Source organism: Oryctolagus cuniculus, chromosome 15, assembly GCF_051225735.1.
Source record: "Oryctolagus cuniculus isolate XC-2025 breed Fujian yellow rabbit chromosome 15, ASM5122573v1, whole genome shotgun sequence".
Taxonomy (NCBI): Eukaryota; Metazoa; Chordata; class Mammalia; order Lagomorpha; family Leporidae; genus Oryctolagus; species Oryctolagus cuniculus.
In genome coordinates, this window is record NC_142881.1 from 29,539,079 (window position 1) to 29,555,920 (window position 16,842).

The 16,842-nt window shown below is 49.4% G+C and overlaps 1 protein-coding gene and 1 long non-coding RNA gene across 7 annotated transcripts in view; one reads left to right on the plus strand and one right to left on the minus strand.

Annotated features, from left to right (window-relative positions):
• The window catches only part of LOC149121944 (uncharacterized), a 130,735-nt gene that overhangs the window by 101,498 nt on the left and 12,395 nt on the right, over window positions 1–16,842 (minus strand). The window lies entirely within an intron of this gene.
• LOC100346306 (stearoyl-CoA desaturase) lies at window positions 1,975–16,315 on the plus strand. The gene is made up of 6 exons (XM_002718650.6): window positions 1,975–1,998; window positions 2,455–2,737; window positions 6,077–6,207; window positions 7,631–7,836; window positions 9,226–9,458; window positions 14,100–16,315. The coding sequence occupies exons 1-6, from the start codon at window positions 1,975–1,977 to the stop codon at window positions 14,297–14,299; spliced, it is 1,077 nt and encodes a 358-aa protein (XP_002718696.3). The 3' UTR covers window positions 14,300–16,315.

Consider the following 16,842-nt stretch of genomic DNA (forward strand, 5'->3'; position numbering starts at 1 on the left):
TTGCCAGCCTCCAGACCTGTGAGAGGTACGCTGCTGTTGCAAAGCCACGTGCCCATGGCAGCTTGCGCTAGCAGAGGAAACAGACTGAGGCAAAGAGGAAGGCCCGCCATCGGTGACACAGTGACAGATGCACCACTGCAGAGACCCTGAGCAGCAGCCCAGGGAGGGCTCCTGGTCCACACGCTGAGCTCCTCCCTGCCATGACCAGACCCGCTGTCCCTCTGAGAGCACTGCTGTCACACGGGGCTGCAGGGGCTGCCTGCTCCCTGGCCAGCGAGTTGGTCTCCCCCTAGGACCAGGGCCCATGGGGAGCTGCCTTGTCCTCCTCCTGGCAGTCCCAGAGGTCTCCCCTCCTTGAAGCCAACCCTCCTTGGCACAGAACTCCTTTCCTTCTCCTCTCCCCACTGAGGGGCTCCTGGGCAGAGTTTCGGGGACACTGGGCATGGAAGGGGACAGGCTGAATGCATGGCCTGCCTGGTTCCCAGCTCTGCTGGTGGGGCTCCCCCAGGCACAGACAAGATGAGGCATAAGGTCCGTGGGTCAGATCTCCTAGGGCGCCTGCACACTAAGGGCCTGGGCAGCGTTAAGAGCTGGGCCTCCAGCATCACGTTTCTCTACCACTGCCTGACTGCTGTGACCATGGGCAGCTTCTGGGATCTGCCCTCAGCTTCTCTTTCCAGTGGGTTCACGGAGAGCCCATCTCACGGAGTCACTGGAGGATGCAAAAAAATCTCCCAAGACCTGTAGTCTCCCCTCTTTGCACACATAGTCCTCTCTCCAGCTGCTCAGCAGGCCCATGACTGGGCGTCCTGCCTGTCTCCAGGAAGAGGCGCCCAACATTCCCCGGACAACCTGAAAGTGTTCCAACAGGTCCCGCACAGTTGTTGCGTGGCTCGGGGATGCGCCTACCCACAGTGCCCAGTGGTGGACATCATGTTTAGAGTAGGTCAACACCTGAGATTTGCATGAATGTGCCTATGTGTTGGACTCTGGGACTCTGGAGGTGTGGTCTTTGCTTAGTGGGCTCTGGGGTGAACATGGCAGTGTTTGTGGGCTCGGCCAAGCCTCTATTTCCCAGTGTCTGGAATCACTGGGCTCTCTGGGGAAGGAGACAAGATAGCTCCAATCCTGAGAGTGGAAGCCTAGTGATTCCCACAGCCTACCTGGGGAATGAGAAGATTGGCTTAGAGTGGTAAGCAGTGGCATCACCTTGGCTTCCCGTGTTTTTTCTCTGGGCAACCTGCACCCTACTTTTTGCAGTGTGGAATTCAGTTCCACAAGAGCACCTGGACCTCTGTGTGGGCAGAGAGAAGGCTCTAAGCACCTCCAAAGCTGCAAAATGCAGGCAGAGACCAGTGGTGGGTGGAAGAGAAAAGAAGGGGAGTGGGAGCAAGGGGCAGACTTGCAGCAAACAGCAGATCAAGCCAAGCCAATGGCGACAGCAGCAGAGATGGCACCAAATTCCCTGTGGCCAAAAACCAGCCACAGTTGACAGAAGCCTCATTAGCATTTCCCCAGAGGCAGAGGCTGGGATAAGAGTAGGGGTTCAGAGTCACTGCGATCCTGATGGCCACAGCATCTCTGAATGGCTATGGTAGTTGCTGCCTTCCCTGCCTTTCTGTCCCCTCCCCTGTCCCACCCTCACCTCCATGTGGGGCTCCATGGTCACCCAACTCTGTGCACCTTGTCCCTTTTTGGAGGTGGATAAAAAGTGTATGAGGAAATATGGGACACAGGTACCAACTGCCATCTCTAGCCTTTAAATCTCCAGCCCCAAAGAATTGGCACACAGCGAGTTCAGACACAGACAGGATCATACATCCCAGCTGTAGGGAAGGCTTCTGATCCACTGCAGCACTGAGTACGCTGTGTTCCAGAGGGCTCCGGATCCCAAGCCTACCTTCTGTCCCCTGCTCCTAAACTCTACTCCCTACCCTCAGCCTTGCGATAGTGATCCAGCAACCAGGAGGCAAGATGCCAACCCACTTGATGCAGGAGGTGAGCTTCCCAGCACCCATCCCAAATTTGGAAGTAACTGGTGGGTCTGGGACTTGCAGGTGACCGGGGTGGGGGGCACAGCCCAGAGCCATCTGTCCCGAGGTGTACTGGCATCAGCTGCTTGCAGATATGGGTTCAACTCTGGGGGCTTGAATCCCCAACCTTTGATTCTTAAACTTTAAATCAAGAAAGACGCAGTCCTGCAGGTAACTGTGTACCTGCGACTTTTCCTCAGTGTGTCCTTGGGGTGCGAGTGCTTCACCCCTCCTTCCTTCCTCCTTCACCTCCAGGTTTCACCCCGATTCCTCTGTACAGTTCCTGGGAACTTCTGCCTCCTGCACGCGCACAGCACCCACTTTCCCCTCCCCCCTCTCCCCTGCCGCATTAGAGTGAAGTGGCCTCTGCTGCTTCCACTGTCTCCTGCTCTGACCCTCTTCCTCTTCCCCTCCTGGCTAGGTCTCTGGCTCCTACACCCCCACCACCACCGTCACCACACCCCACTCCAGGCTCCTGCAGAGTGGACAGGGCAAGTTGGAGAAGACGCCCCTACCGGCGGAAGAAGACATCCGCCCTGAAATGAAAGATGACATCTACGACCCCAGCTACCAGGACGAGGAGGGCCCCAGGCCCAAGCTGGAGTTCGTCTGGAGGAACATCATCCTCATGGCTCTGCTGCACGTGGGAGCCCTGTACGGGATCACCCTGGTTCCCACCTGCAAGTTCCGCACCTGGCTCTGGGGTAAGCAGCGTCCCTGCCCTCCTGAGCCTGCGTCCAGGCTTCTCACTGCTCTCAAGTGAGGCAGGATCCCTGGGTTTTCCCAACCAGTTCTCCGCAGTTGGCTGAGAGCCTGACTGGGCTGGGAATGGAATCCAGGAGGGCCGATGGGATGCAGTGGGTCAGTTCTGGGGGTCCTTTAACTTGGGTTTTCAGGAGGGAGCCCTGAGACCATGTGCCACGTGACTGAAGAGTGGACCTGTGCCAGAGTCAGCTGTCCCTGAGAGCTTCTCTGAGTCATTTGCTTGATTCCTGTGCCAACCCTGCCAGCCACAAGACAATCAGGACCCCGACCTGGGAGGCCCGGGAGCCTGGTGGAGACCAGGGTCCTCATGGTGTATGAGGAGCTCACTCAGGAGAGGGAGCAGGGGGAAGCTGCTCAGGAAGAGTTCAGTGTAAAGGAGGCAAGGCGAGGTTGTTACCCAGGGAACTATTTCAGTCTTCTCTCCTGGCCAGACCAGGCTGTTATGCAATAGAAAAGGATGAAGAAGGTTTTTGTATAAGACAAAGTACACAGATGTGTTGCACTATTGCTCCATGCCAGGTTCTAGTGTACTGTGTATCATTCAACAAAATGCCGAGACTGAAAAGAGACCTATTTCATGTCCTGTTTCCCATCAGGCCCACCTCAGCACCTCTGTCTTGATGCTGTAAATGCCCAGCACCTTCTTCCATCAGTTCTCCTCAGTCCCTCCCCTTTCCTTCTCGACAGGGACAGCCTGGTTAGGCCTGGAAAGAAAGCTCTGGTGGCTCTGTCCTTGACGTTGCCATAGCGAGGGAGGGTACTGTCAGTTTGTCCATGACCTCCTGTTACTTTAGCTTTTTCAGAAATGCACAGCAGGGCCCTGTGCACTGGATCTACACACTTGCTTTGCAGGCAGTTGCCCATCTAGCTCCTAGAAGCCAGGGTAGAGAAAGGGAGTAGAGAGCTCTCTATCCCTGGGGACTCGGTTGCTACACTGAGCAGGAGTTGAGTAGGAATTCACCTCCAGAAGACAACTTGCAGTTGTCCAGTATGGCTTCAGGTGGGGGTGAGTTCTGTCAGCTCATCATAGAGGGTAGCTCCACAGAAGGGCGGATAGACAGGGAACTCTCAGGTCCCCTAAAGGTGGTGAAGAGTGGGGCCCTCAAGGGCTGTCTTGGGAAGTCCTTCCAGTTCCAGTGAAATGCACCTGAGATCTCTTTCTCAGGACTGCCGTTTCTCCAGGTACTAACTGGGACAACAACACTTTTTTCCAACTAGGAAGGTCATGTTCCTGGGGTTGTCCGGTGTCACTGCAGCCAGTTCTTATGACTGAAGTATTTCGAGAGGCTTCCATCTCCTTCATTGTGGAACCTCTTAGAAGTGTCCTTCGGGTAGGACTGAGGAAATCTCTCTGGTAACCCTGAGGGCCACAAGGGAAAAATCCTGCTGCTCCTTTTCTTAGGGCTAATGTTGTAGGATGTGGTTCAATCATCAAATTGTACAATAATCTCTGCCCTGAGGAAGAGAATAAATCAATCTCAAACTGACTCTTGACAGACTTAGAGGAGTGGATAGAAAATGCACCAGAGTGCCTGGGGTCTTTTTCCAATTCCTCTGTTAATCCAGGCTCTTGTATGCTTTTGGAGTCTACCTTCCATCTGTGAAAGAAACAATACTACTCTTTCTTGTTTCTGAGTGTTTCTGCTTTTGTGCCCAATGCCACTTTGCTCCTCTGAGTCAGTGTTACTTTTCCAGGTGCAAATGTGGTCAGGGTTTGTCTCTCGGATACAGATAGCAATCAGTCACCACATGGCTTGAAGTTGACAAGTCTAGGGGTTGGGGGGTGAGGGGGGATTTGCCTAGCTTCCAGCTCTGAGGGAATGCAGTGAGAACTGTCACAGATTTCTGCTTCTGGCTCTCCTGGAGGTCCGGTCGGAGGAAGAGGACAGGGTGTGGGAAGCAGGGCAGGGGAAGGCAGAGGACAGGGTGCAGGAAGCAGGACGGGGGAAGGCAGAGGTTTCTCTAGGTAACTCCTCTCCATAGCTCTGGAGGAATACAGCACACTCAGAGGAGCTGCACTGACAGCTGTGGCACTTTGCTCTCCCCTGTGTCACACGTGCAGGCTCAGCACACTCAGCTGCAGTGCGTAGCACCTACTGGAAAACAACAATAGTTTTAACTCCTTGGCATGTCCCCTACAATTCACAGCTTCTTCAGCTTTTCAGAGCTTGATGTGTTCTGGCTAATATGTTAATACTATTGCTTATGGTCTAAGCTCCATGGGAACAGTGTGTGGTCTGAATACCTTATACATTAGCTGAAGGCCAATGTCAAGGGAACCTGGGGTAATGTGGTAATGAATGGTGAGAGCCTTATTCTCTCTCTTTCCTGTCTCCTTGTTCTCTGGGATTCTTTACCTTGTCTCCAGAGGTAGAGAAGCTGGAGGGTGATGGTTCTTTTCCTTTTTTGTAAGATTTTTTATTTATTTGAGAGGCAAAGTTACAGAGAGAGGGAGAGACACAGAGAAAGGTCTTCCACCCACTGGTTCACTCCCCTAAAAGCTGCAGCTATCAGAGCTACCCAAATGGCTGCAATGGCCAGAGCTGGGCCGATCTGAAGCCAGTAACCAGGAGATTCTTTCAGATCTCCCACACGGGTACTGAGGCCCAAGCACTTGGGCCATCTTCCACTGCTTTCCCAGGCCATAAGCAGAGAGCTAGATTCGAAGAGAAGACCTGAGACATGAACAAGTGCCCATATGGGATGCTAGCAGCACAGGCCTTGGAGGGCTTAGCCTACTATGCCACAGCACCAGCCCCGTGATGGTACTTTTCAACTGGTAGGTTTTCAGAGACTAAGTACTCCTCGAATTCAGGAAAACACATCATGACCCAAAGCCTGACGTGAACACAGTCTGGCATAAGGAGCGTGTCCTGGGGCCGGCACTGGTTAATGCCCTGGCCTGAAGGGTTAGCATCCCCTATGGGTGCCAGTTCTAGTCCTGGCTGCTCTACTTCTGATCCAGCTCTCTGCTGTGGCCCGGGAGTGCAGTAGAAGATGGCCCAAGTCCTTGGGCCCCTGCACCAGCATGGGAGACCTGGAAGAAGCTCCTGGCTCCTGGCTTCGGATCGGCGCAGCTCCAGCCATTGGGGCCGATTGGGGAATGAACCAGCAGATGGAAGACCTCTCTCTCTCTCTCTGCCTCTACTCTCTCTGTGTAACTCTGACTCAAATAAATAAAATCTTTTTAAAAAAATAAATAAGGAGTGTGTCCCAGACATGCTTTCCCACAGGGAGCTCAGAGGGTTTTGGTGACGCCCACTCTGTTCTCCTCGCAGTGTATTTCTACAGATTGGTCAGCGGCCTGGGCATCACAGCAGGAGCACATCGCCTGTGGAGCCACCGGTCTTACAAAGCTCGGCTGCCCCTGCGCTTCTTCCTCATCATTGCCAACACCATGGCCTTCCAGGTAAGAAGCTGGCGCTGCTCAGCCCTTGCTTCTCCACCCTCTCGATGGCCTGGGAGCAGAATGGAGGGGTGGGCACCTGGAGAGGAGCTGCGCCGACAGCCCTGGCACTTTGCTCTCCCCTGTGTCACACGTGCAGGCTCAGTCCTGAAGTCCACAACACATGCAGACTGCTCTGAGTTGCTGGGATGGGAAACGGGAGAAGGGAGACGGCTGGGTTGGTTTTGGTCTTCGGGTTCCTATGTGATCACGCAATCTGCTGGTTTTGGTCCTTTATCAATAAGGAACTAAGGAGCATTAGCCAGTGGCCTGCTCTGGTGTCCCGGACAGACACCATACAACAAATTTACTTTTTAACGTTAGGACTCCACCATCATGAGCTTGAAGCCATGTTTAATAAGCTCATGAACAAAGTAAACAAGTAAAGCCAACAGTTTTATAGCACTGACAATGTACCTAGCACTATGGTGAGCACCTGACATAGAAAAACTTGCTAAATCCTTAGAACAATCCTGGGAGGTAGGTATACAATTAACCCCATTTACAAACAAGGAAACTGAGTCACTGAAGAGTTAGACCAAAAAAAAAAAAGTCATAATTCTATCTTGGCTTGCCAGGTTTGCTAAGTAAAATATTGAGGTTTCTTGTGTAAAAATGTTTTAAGGCAGTGACAAAATGAAAGTCCCCTAACTGTTAAGCCATAGAAATGAGCATATGATGTGGTATAGGGCCCAGCTTGGAGCAAGAAGAAAATGGAAACCAAATTAGTCTCCTTAGTTCAAGCAATATCTCAGGTGTTTTCCACACCTGCGTAACTGTCCCTGTCCCAGAACTGGAAGGATCCTGATGTTGTCCTTGGTGGGTAAGGGGAAGGAAGAGAGAGATTGGTACCTTCTTTAAGGGATGTGGGAAGAGTCCCAGAGAAGCCCAGAGGTTCTTGGGCAATGTGGTCACAACCATGATTTACATGCCAGCCTTGGCACTGGGCTGTGTGAGCTGTCTCTTGCCACCAGAATGGAGCCCCTGCAGTTCTATCCCCTGACCAGGACCCTAGCACTACAAGGCGGCCTTGTATCCTCCAGGCCCCAGGATCAGGTGGTCCCTGAGGACCTCTTCCAACCTTCCCTGCTTGCGGAAGTGCAGTGTTCATTCCTAGTGAAACCATCTGGGCTTTGCGTGCTTCACCTCGATTCTACCCACCAGGTCACCTGCAGGGGGCACAGGCACAGCCACGTGGTCCTGGGAGCATGAGTGGCCCTTCCCCTTCAGCCTCAGTGGCAGGGGTGGGGCAGAGGGGAGGCGGCGCCAGGACTCCTCAGGGGCCCAGACTCCTGGGTGTTGTGAGTTGCGCCTGGAAGACACCTCTGCCGACAGTTCTCCTGAGAGGACGTCCGCTCAGGCTGCATCCCTTTCTCTGTCCCTCCAGAACGATGTGTTTGAATGGGCCCGAGACCACCGTGCCCACCACAAGTTCTCAGAAACCGACGCGGATCCTCACAATTCCCGCCGTGGTTTTTTCTTCTCGCACGTGGGCTGGCTGCTTGTGCGCAAACACCCTGCGGTCAAGCAGAAGGGCGCTCTGCTGGACTTGTCAGACCTCAAAGCTGAGAAACTGGTGATGTTCCAGAGGCGGTGAGTGAGGGGCGATGGAGCTGGGGATGTGCTCCCGGCCCCTGGAGCATGGGGACCCCAGTTTTTCTCCAAGGGCTTGCAAGTTCAAAATCACCATTTTTAAACCCCAAATGTTAACATCCCACAGGCCCACCACCATAAACTATGGTACTGGCTCTTCCTCTCTGAGCTACCTTAATTAAACCAACTGAGTACAAGAATTCATTGACGTGGACACATTAATGACCAAAAAATGCATGTAGCTGAGTCCTCACCTTCAAGGAGTTTGTAGTCTAGGAGGGCTGGAGCGGTAAGCCGAGGTCCAAATAGCCATGGGCGCAAGGCAGAACAGTTTCTGAACCACCAGCGGCACAGAAGACAGAGAGGTGGCTTGGCGAAAACTCCAAGGGTTTATGAAGGAAGCAGGATGAGAATGCACTGGGGGACAGGGATGTTCACTAGCGTGTGTGCACAGGGACAGTGCACACAGAAAGAGGACAATGAGCTGCAGCACCCAGGTGTCCCAGCCACGGGTGCTCCTGCTTGGAGGACAGGGGGTGACAGAACCCACACTGCAGACAGACTGTGTCCCTCTTACCGGGTCCTAACGGCAGACCTGGGCTGTGACTCAGGGCGCAACAGGAAAGCACTGACAGGTCTGAGCACAGAGAGGCAGCGTGAGGTCTGCTTCAGAAGGGCCACTCTCAGGACAGGGGCCAGAAAGCAAGGACCAGAGAGGAGAGGCAGGGACAGCAGTTAGGGGGTCAGGGGATCCACGCTGGGGAAGCAGGGGCAGGACTGGGAAGGGCGTGATGCAGTGAGGATGTGACTGCTGAAGGAGGCAGGGAATCACTCTGCCGAGTGGCAGTGGCCGGGTCCCCAGGGAGAAGGAAGAGTGGGACAGGCATCCAGACAGACACACAGGTGATCAGGGCCACTCAGTGCCTCTCTGGGGGCAAAGAAGAGCAGAGAATTAGAGGGCGGTCACAGGAGATGGAGGCATGACACCAAACATTGGACGTGTGCCAAAGAGCTCGATGGGCAAGAGCAAAGAGCCCAAAGGCAGATGGGCATGGGCCCAGGCTGGGGATCTCTGATCCAGAATTGGGGTTTGGACCTCAGCTGTGAACCTACCACCAGGGCCTTGTGTGCAGAGGAAAGAGGCTGTGGACTGGAGCCAGGAGGCAGGCATTCCAATCTGTGCCGTGCTGGTTCCCAGTGACCTCAGAGAAGTCCTGTACCCTCCTCATCTCCCCATCCACAGAGTGAGGGCCTATCACGGCATGCCCAACAGATGCCCACCCCATCTCACAGCAAGGGAGAAGAGGTGGCCCAGCCCAGGGAGCATGGACAGCAGGGGCAGGTCTGGATCCCCTGTGCCCCGGCTCAGCCTGTGATCTCTCCACGCAGGTACTACAAACCCGCCGTCCTGCTGATGTGCTTCATCCTGCCCACGCTCGTGCCCTGGTATTTCTGGGGTGAAACTTTTCGACACAGCTTGTATGTGGCCACCTTCCTGCGTTATGCTGTAGTGCTCAATGCCACCTGGTTGGTGAACAGTGCTGCCCACTTGTATGGATATCGCCCGTATGACAAGAACATTGACCCCCGAGAGAATGTACTGGCTTCTCTTGCAGCCCTGGGTAAGTGAGCAGATCACAGCAAGATCCCATCTAGTGATCTACCTCTGGAACTGTTAGGTTCTAAGTTAGATATAATAGATCAATCTGCTTTTGTGAGTACTTTTTAGCTTAGTTTTTCTACTACAAAGCCAGAGGGGGACCAGGGTTGTAATGCAGTGACCTCAGCACCCCATATTGGAGGGCTGGTTTTAGTCCCAGCCACTCTGCTTCTGATCTTGTTCCCTGTTAATGCACCTAGAAATTCAGTTCTTGGGTCCCTGCCACCCACGTGAGTGATGAGGATGCAGTTCTTACCTCCTGGTTTTAATTTGGGCCCAACCTGGCTGGTGCAGCCATTTGGAGTTGGGGCAAGGGAGGTAGGGGCAAACCAACAAATGGAGAATCTCTCACCATCTCAGCCTCTCTATATTATTCTATCTTTCAAAAAATAAGTAAATAAATAAGTCAATGTTTGAAAACTTAGGGAATAGTACTAGAAGTGCTATATAAAAATGGAAGCGTAACAAAAAATATCCCTCTAGCTTTGTTTCTAAAACAATATCCAAGTGCTAAGCATCATGAGCCCCTTAGAGTTTTCATTTTTCACATTACCTCTGGATGAGGCTACAGTCTTGCAGGGTCACAAGATACACGAATAGAATATTAGAATAATGTGGGTGGCCTATTAGCCTAGTGTTTTATGTTTAAACATGCTGTGTGAAATATAGAACAATTATAGTTTAGCTCAAAAAATGTCAAGTATGCCACAAAGTATTTGTCATCTCCCCACTGTACTCAAATGTGCCATGCTTCCAAGTTCCATGCTTGTTGCTTGCTGATTCCAACAAGAAGGGCATCAGAGCAACACTTGGTATTTCTTTCCTACCACCTCATACCTTGTCCCCTCTTGTCCTTTATTTTTTCTCTCTTCTACTCCTATTGTGTGGTAGGAACTCCCCTTCTCCCAGCATAGCTTAGGTTTCCAACCCTGGCCATATCTACCAGTTTTATTATAAGCATTCTTCCCATCGCTTTTCACTTTCAGGCACCTTTCACCATTGAGTATATTACTTTGATCTATGTTTGAAATAAATCACCTAGATCATAATCTAAGACATTGATAAATACAGAATTTTCTAGACTAAGATGTGTCCTGAATTGCAAATGAAGATTCCTCCATTCCTGCAGGGTTGTGATGCTCAAAGTGACTGTCAACCATCCTACCCTGTCTCAGTTATCATTCACTTCTCCACATCTCCTCCCCATCTCTCCTCACCCTTCGTTCTTCTCTAGCCCTGTTTCTTGTCATTACAACCTTTTTGCTTCTTAAATCACCTCCACCACATGTTCATCTCTTTGCCAAAGCTGACTTCCTTGAGCCTTCCCCTGGCTGTTTCTTACTGTCTTGTTGCAACGGCTTGTTTTCACTCCACACACTAACCCCTCACCTCTTTATTCTTTCCCTTCTCCATGTATCTGTCTGATTTCACTTTAAATCTGGGATCTATAGACTTGGCAAGTACTCACACAGAGTCTTGTTGCAAAACCATATGAGGACATTTAGAATCCCCTGTCAGCTCCCTAGCTTGGCATTATCTCACTGCTGCAGTTTGCATATGAGTTGAGTTTGTCCCTCAAAGGTTGCAGGAAACTTCCTCAGTGTACAGTGGGAGGAGGCAGACCTAGTACAAAGTTCTTGAGTCACTGGGGTTGCTGCCTTTGGAAGCGGTCAGGTATTTCTTGTGGGACCCTGGTTAGTCTTCATGAGAGGCCCACCCAGTCTCTCCAGGCACCTGCTATACAATTTGACATCTCCCTCCCACACCTGCTCCTGCTACTGCAATGCAATCCACCATGATATCCTCACCAGAGCTGAGCCAGTGCTGGCAACTTGCCATTTCATTGCCCTAACTTTAAGCAACATAAACCACTTTTCTTTATAAAGTAATCTAGCATCATGTCTTTCATTACAGTCATGAGAAATTGACCTCCTACTCAGTTCCCACCATGTATAATCAGATGTCATGGAGGAAGAACACACCTTGAGATGTCGTGGATGGGGTCACCTACTTTGTAGGATGCCATCCCTGGCTTCTGATGGGTGTTCTAAGTACTTTATTTGGACACCTATATCTACAAAGAGCCCAACAACCTCTTTGTTAGAATTCTTTTCTTTTTTTCTTCCCAGAAACTTCTTACTTAAGGAATACAAACTTCATACATTTCCTAAGTACAACTTTAGGAACATGGTGATTCTTCCCACTGTACCTGCCCTCCCACCCACACTCCCACCCCTCTTCCTCCTCGCTGTCCTATTCCCATTCTTATTTTGTACTAAGATCTATTTTCAATTAACTTTATACACATGATTAACTCTATGTTAAGAGTTCAACAAATAGTATGAAAAAGAAAACTGTTCCTCAACAGTTGAGACAAGGGCTGTTCAAAGTCATTGCTGTCAAAGTATCAATTTCACTTCTATAGATTGCCTTTTAGGTGCTCTGTTAGTTCTTGCAAGTCAGGGAGAACATATGGTATTTGTCCTTTTGGACTGGCTTCTTAAAAAAAAAAGATTTATTTATTTATTTGAAAATCAGAGTTACACACCGAGAAAGAAGGAGAGGCAGAGAGAGAGAGAGAGAGAGGTCTTCCATCTGCTGGTTCACTCCATAACTGGCCACAATGGCCAGAGCTGTGCTGATTCGAAGCCAGGAGCCAGGAGCCTCTTCCAGGTCTCCCATGCGGGTGCAGGGGCCCAAGGTCGTTGGCCATTTTCTACTGCTCTCCCAGGCCATAGCAGAGAGTTGGATCAGAAGTGAAGCAGCCAGGACTTGAACCAGTGCCTGTATGGGATGCCAGCACTGCAGGCAGCGGCTTTACCCACTACACCACAGCACCAGACCCTGGACTGGCTTATTTCACTATATATGATGTTTTCCAGTATCATCCATTTTGTTACAAATGACCAATTTTTTTTAACCATTGTGTAGTATTCCATGGTGTACATATCCCATAAATTCTTTATCCAGTCTTCAGTTGATGAGCATTTGGGTAGATTCCATATCTTAGCCATTGTGAACTGAGCTAAAATAAATATAGGGGTACAGATAAATCTTTCATATGCTGATTTCATTTCCCTTGGGTAAATTCCCAGGGGTGGGATGGTTGGGTCATATGGTAGATCTATATTTAGATTTCTAAGTATCTTCATACTGTCTTCCATAGTGCCTTTACCAGTTTACATTCCCACCAACAGTGGATTAGGGTGCCTTTTTACCCACATCCTTGCTACCATTGTTGTTTGTTGATTTCTATATGAAGCCATACTAAAGGGGGTAAGGTGAAACCTCATTGTGCTTTTGATTTACATTTCCCTGATCCTGAGCATTTTTCATATATCTGTTGGGCATTGGATTTTTGTTAGCATTCTTTATGCTGGCCTGACAAGGGTTACTATTTTATAGCTGGATGGGACTCAGAAAGAAGAGTCCTGCAAGGCCGGCGCCGTGGCTCAATAGGCTAATCCTCCACCTTGCGGCGCCGGCACACCGGGTTCTAGTCCCGGTTGGGGCACCGGATTCTGTCCCGGTTGCCCCTCTTCCAGGCCAGCTCTCTGCTATGGCCAGGGAGTGCAGTGGAGGATGGCCCAAGTGCTTGGGCCCTGCACCCCATGGGAGACCAGGAAAAGCACCTGGATCCTGGCTCCTGCCATCGGATCAGCGCGGTGCACCAGCTGCAGCGGCGGCCATTGGAGGGTGAACCAACGGCAAAAGGAAGACCTTTCTCTCTCTGTCTCTCTCTCTCACTGTCCACTCTGCCTGTAAAAAAAAAAAAAAAAAAAAAAAAAAAAGAAAGAAGAGTCCTGCCAAGAAATGGCCAACTCTCTCTACACAGAGGTTCCAAACCTTTACTACTAGATAAATGTTCTCAATCCGGAATCTCTTATTTCCCTCTATCCATTCAAGTGAAATACTATTGCCAAAAGTTTTCAGACTTTCAGAGATTAGAGGGAGTATCTCAGCAATTGTATCTTCCCTCATCAAGGAGTTTGTTATATCTTCTTTCCAAAGAGAATGTCTATCTTATCAGCACCACCCCCAGCCCAGTCAAAGCTGGAAGAATGAGAAGGCAGAGCAGCCCACTCTGCGCCAGCAGAGGCTGAGGAAACCGCAGCCCTGGGCTGGCCTCCTGTCCTCTATGTTTGGCCACTGCCTCCTGTTCCATTGGAAGCTCCCACCCTTATGGTGGTGCCGCTGCTGTGGGGAAGGCGGGTCCTCTGCTCACTTGTAACAGCAGAGCCCAAGTTCCTCATTCTGGACTCTCCCCTCTGCACCCCAGCACACGTACACACACAGCCTTTCAGGCCTTGGGTCAATGCTTCCTGAAGCTCTGGAGGTTGCCAACCGACACTGCATTCTCAGCAGTAGTCCCTGCTCCACAGTCAACTCACACATGCTCTGAGAAACCAAGTAGGGGTGACAACGGCCTCATCTATCATTTCTTAAGGTGCTTTGGGGAGGATCCACTTGCTATAGAGTAAGAGACCAGATCCATCCCTCTGTCCATTCTACAGCAGCATATTTCTGCTGGGTTCCAGGAACACTGCTAGGAAGACAGGAATCCACCCAAGCTCCATGACATTTCTCCTTGCTTTTGTTGCAGGTGAGGGCTTCCACAACTACCACCACTCCTTTCCCCACGACTACTCAGCCAGTGAGTATCGCTGGCACATCAACTTCACCACATTCTTCATCGACTGCATGGCTATCCTGGGCCTGGCTTATGACCGGAAGAAAATATCCAAGGCTGCCATCTTGGCCAGGATTAAAAGGACTGGAGACGGAAGCTACAAGAGTGGCTGAGTTTTGGGTTCCTCAACTTCTTTGCCAAAAGCTAGCCAGGCAGAGGTTCACTATTCTGCTTATTAGTTACTGAATAATGCTCCCAGGATGCTAAAGATGATGACTGTAACCCATTCTAGTACAATAGTCTTTCAAAAATGTAAAAGTGCTATAAGCCAACAACCTCAGGCTTCTGATTCTAAGCTGATAATCTTATTTTGTCTGTTGTCATCTTCCTCTTCTAGTCTTGTTGTCCTTTTCTTTCTTTGGTCTCATCTCCTTCCTTTCTCTTAGACCTCACTGCCCTCTAGGAAACAGCTGCTCAGTCATCAGTTGGTATCCACCTTCAAAGCCCTAGACAACATTTCTGGAATCTAAAAATTATGGTCTTATTCCAGATAACTCTGTCTTTGTGTTGCCCCACTGTCTGGAGCTTGAAGGTAAGTGACTCAAGCTAGAGACAGAACAAAATTTCTAGATAGTCCCCAATTAATTATGCTTAGCCTAGGCATTGCTAGATGGAATGAAAAAAAAATAACTTTATTAGGCACACAACTTGTATAAAAGGTGAACTGTCAGTGGAGAGGTTAGCTGCCATGGTATGACTGGTAGGTAAGTGAGGGTGGGATCAAGGTGGGAGGTGAGTAGAGGAGAAAGTCTTGCTCTGATAAGACACACAGCTTTCTTCTTCCACACAGCACATTATCTTTCTCTCATGACTATGAGTACGAGTGGCCTGGAGCCCGGCATTGGTAGCACAAACGAGCAAATCTCAGTGCCTCAGCAGACTCTGGGCAGAGGTTAAAGAAGCATTTAGGGGCTGGCGCCATGGCTCACTTGGTTAATCCTCTGCCTGAGGTGCCGGCATCCCATATGGGCACTGGGTTCTAGTCCCGGTTGCTCCTCTTCCAGTCCAGTTCTCTGCTGTGGCCTGGGAAGGCAGTGGAGGATGGCCCAAGTGCTTGGGCCCCTGCATCCACATGGAGGACCAGGAGGAAGCACCTGGCTCCTGGCTTCAGATGGGCGCAGCGCGGGCCGTAGCGGCCATTTGGGGGGTGAACCAACAGAAGGAAGACCTCTCTGTCTGTAACTCTACCTGTCAAATAAATAAATAAAGCAGCAGCATTTAGTGTGTAGTAAAACTGCTCATGGCTAGGGAAGGGATTCTTATCTTTAATAACAAGGAGATTTCTTATTTCATGGAACAAGAAGTCTTGAGGTTTGGTGTGTCTAGAATTGGTGACTATCACACTTCATAGAGTTCTGAGGATTCCCTGAGCTGCTCATCAAAATTATTTTTGGTTTCTGCTCTGCTACCTTTGGGATATTGGTTGCTTCCCTCATAGTAATAAGGTGGCTGTGGCATTTCCAAACATCTCAAATTGGAAGGCTATTGGGAGCTGGAATGTGGTTAAACAAAATATGTAGACACCTATGCTTTCCTATCAAAGAGGAGGAACACTGAGAGGAGGAATTAGCTGGTGGTCTATACTGTTCTCTCACCCTCTCCCTTCTCCTACTGCTAAGCAGGAGACGGTGAAGGCAGATCTCTAGGTGGCTCCTAGAAGACAACTTTTTTTTCTCTTTAAAAAGATAATCTTAATATTCTTCCTGACAAAATCAGTTATGTGTACTAAATCAGAACTAAATCTTAATATTGAGTTTCATCAAACCCTTTGCTAATTCATACACTAAAAAGAAATAAAATTTAAAAGAATAAAGATGGGGCCAGTGCTGTGGCATAGTGGGTTAAGTTGCTGTCTACACCACCAGCATCCCACATGGGCACCTGTTTGAGTCCTGGCTATTTCACTTCTGATCCAGTTCCCTGCTAATGTGCCTGGGAAAACAGTGGAAGATGGGCCAAGTGTTTGGGCCCTTGCACGCACATGGGAGACCTGGAAAAAGCTCCTGGTTTCTGGCTTCGGCCTGGCATAACCCCAGCTGTTGCAGCCATTTGGAGAGTTAACCAACAGATGGAAGACATCTCTCTCTTTCTCTTTCTCTTTCTCTCTCTCTACATTTCAAATAAAAAAAATCTTAGAAAAAATAAAAGAATGAAGATTCTTTAACAGATAATCCATTTTGATATTATTATTTCTTAGTGCCCTACTAAGTTGTTTTGAAACTCTAGATAGTTTAATATTCTCATGAAATTAGTGTTTAAATAAACTTGACTTTCACTCAAATTGTTTTGTTCTTATTTATAATGATTTTTACAATTTTTAGGTTAAATTCAAAGGTTTATACTCACAAATGAGGCTAATTTGTCTCTAATACATAAATAATTCATTTTCTTATCTTTACTCTAGATAAAGCCACAAATGGAAATATTAATTTAACAAAATGAAGTTTCCTTTTTTGGTTCTTGATGTTTGAGGTTTATCAAGGTTCTATACAATAGGGCACTAAATTTTGGGACTAGCTGAAAATGATCTAAGATTTCCTCTAGTAAACATTATTTAAGTCACAAAAACAAAAGAAAAAATAATGAGTTGATTCTAGAACAACACCTCTAGTGACAAATGAATAGGTCTTAGTTTTAAAGAAAGCATTTAGCTACA

What these genes read in the sequence shown, in the direction of transcription:
- LOC100346306 (XM_002718650.6), top strand. Translation starts at nt 1,975, where the DNA reads ATGCCAACCCACTTGATGCAGGAG. An exon ending in CAACCCACTTGATGCAGGAG is followed by an intron (nt 1,999 to 2,454) that starts GTGAGCTTCCCA and finishes CCTCCTGGCTAG; the next exon opens with GTCTCTGGCTCCTACACCCC. An exon ending in GGCTTCTCTTGCAGCCCTGG is followed by an intron (nt 9,459 to 14,099) that starts GTAAGTGAGCAG and finishes CTTTTGTTGCAG; the next exon opens with GTGAGGGCTTCCACAACTAC.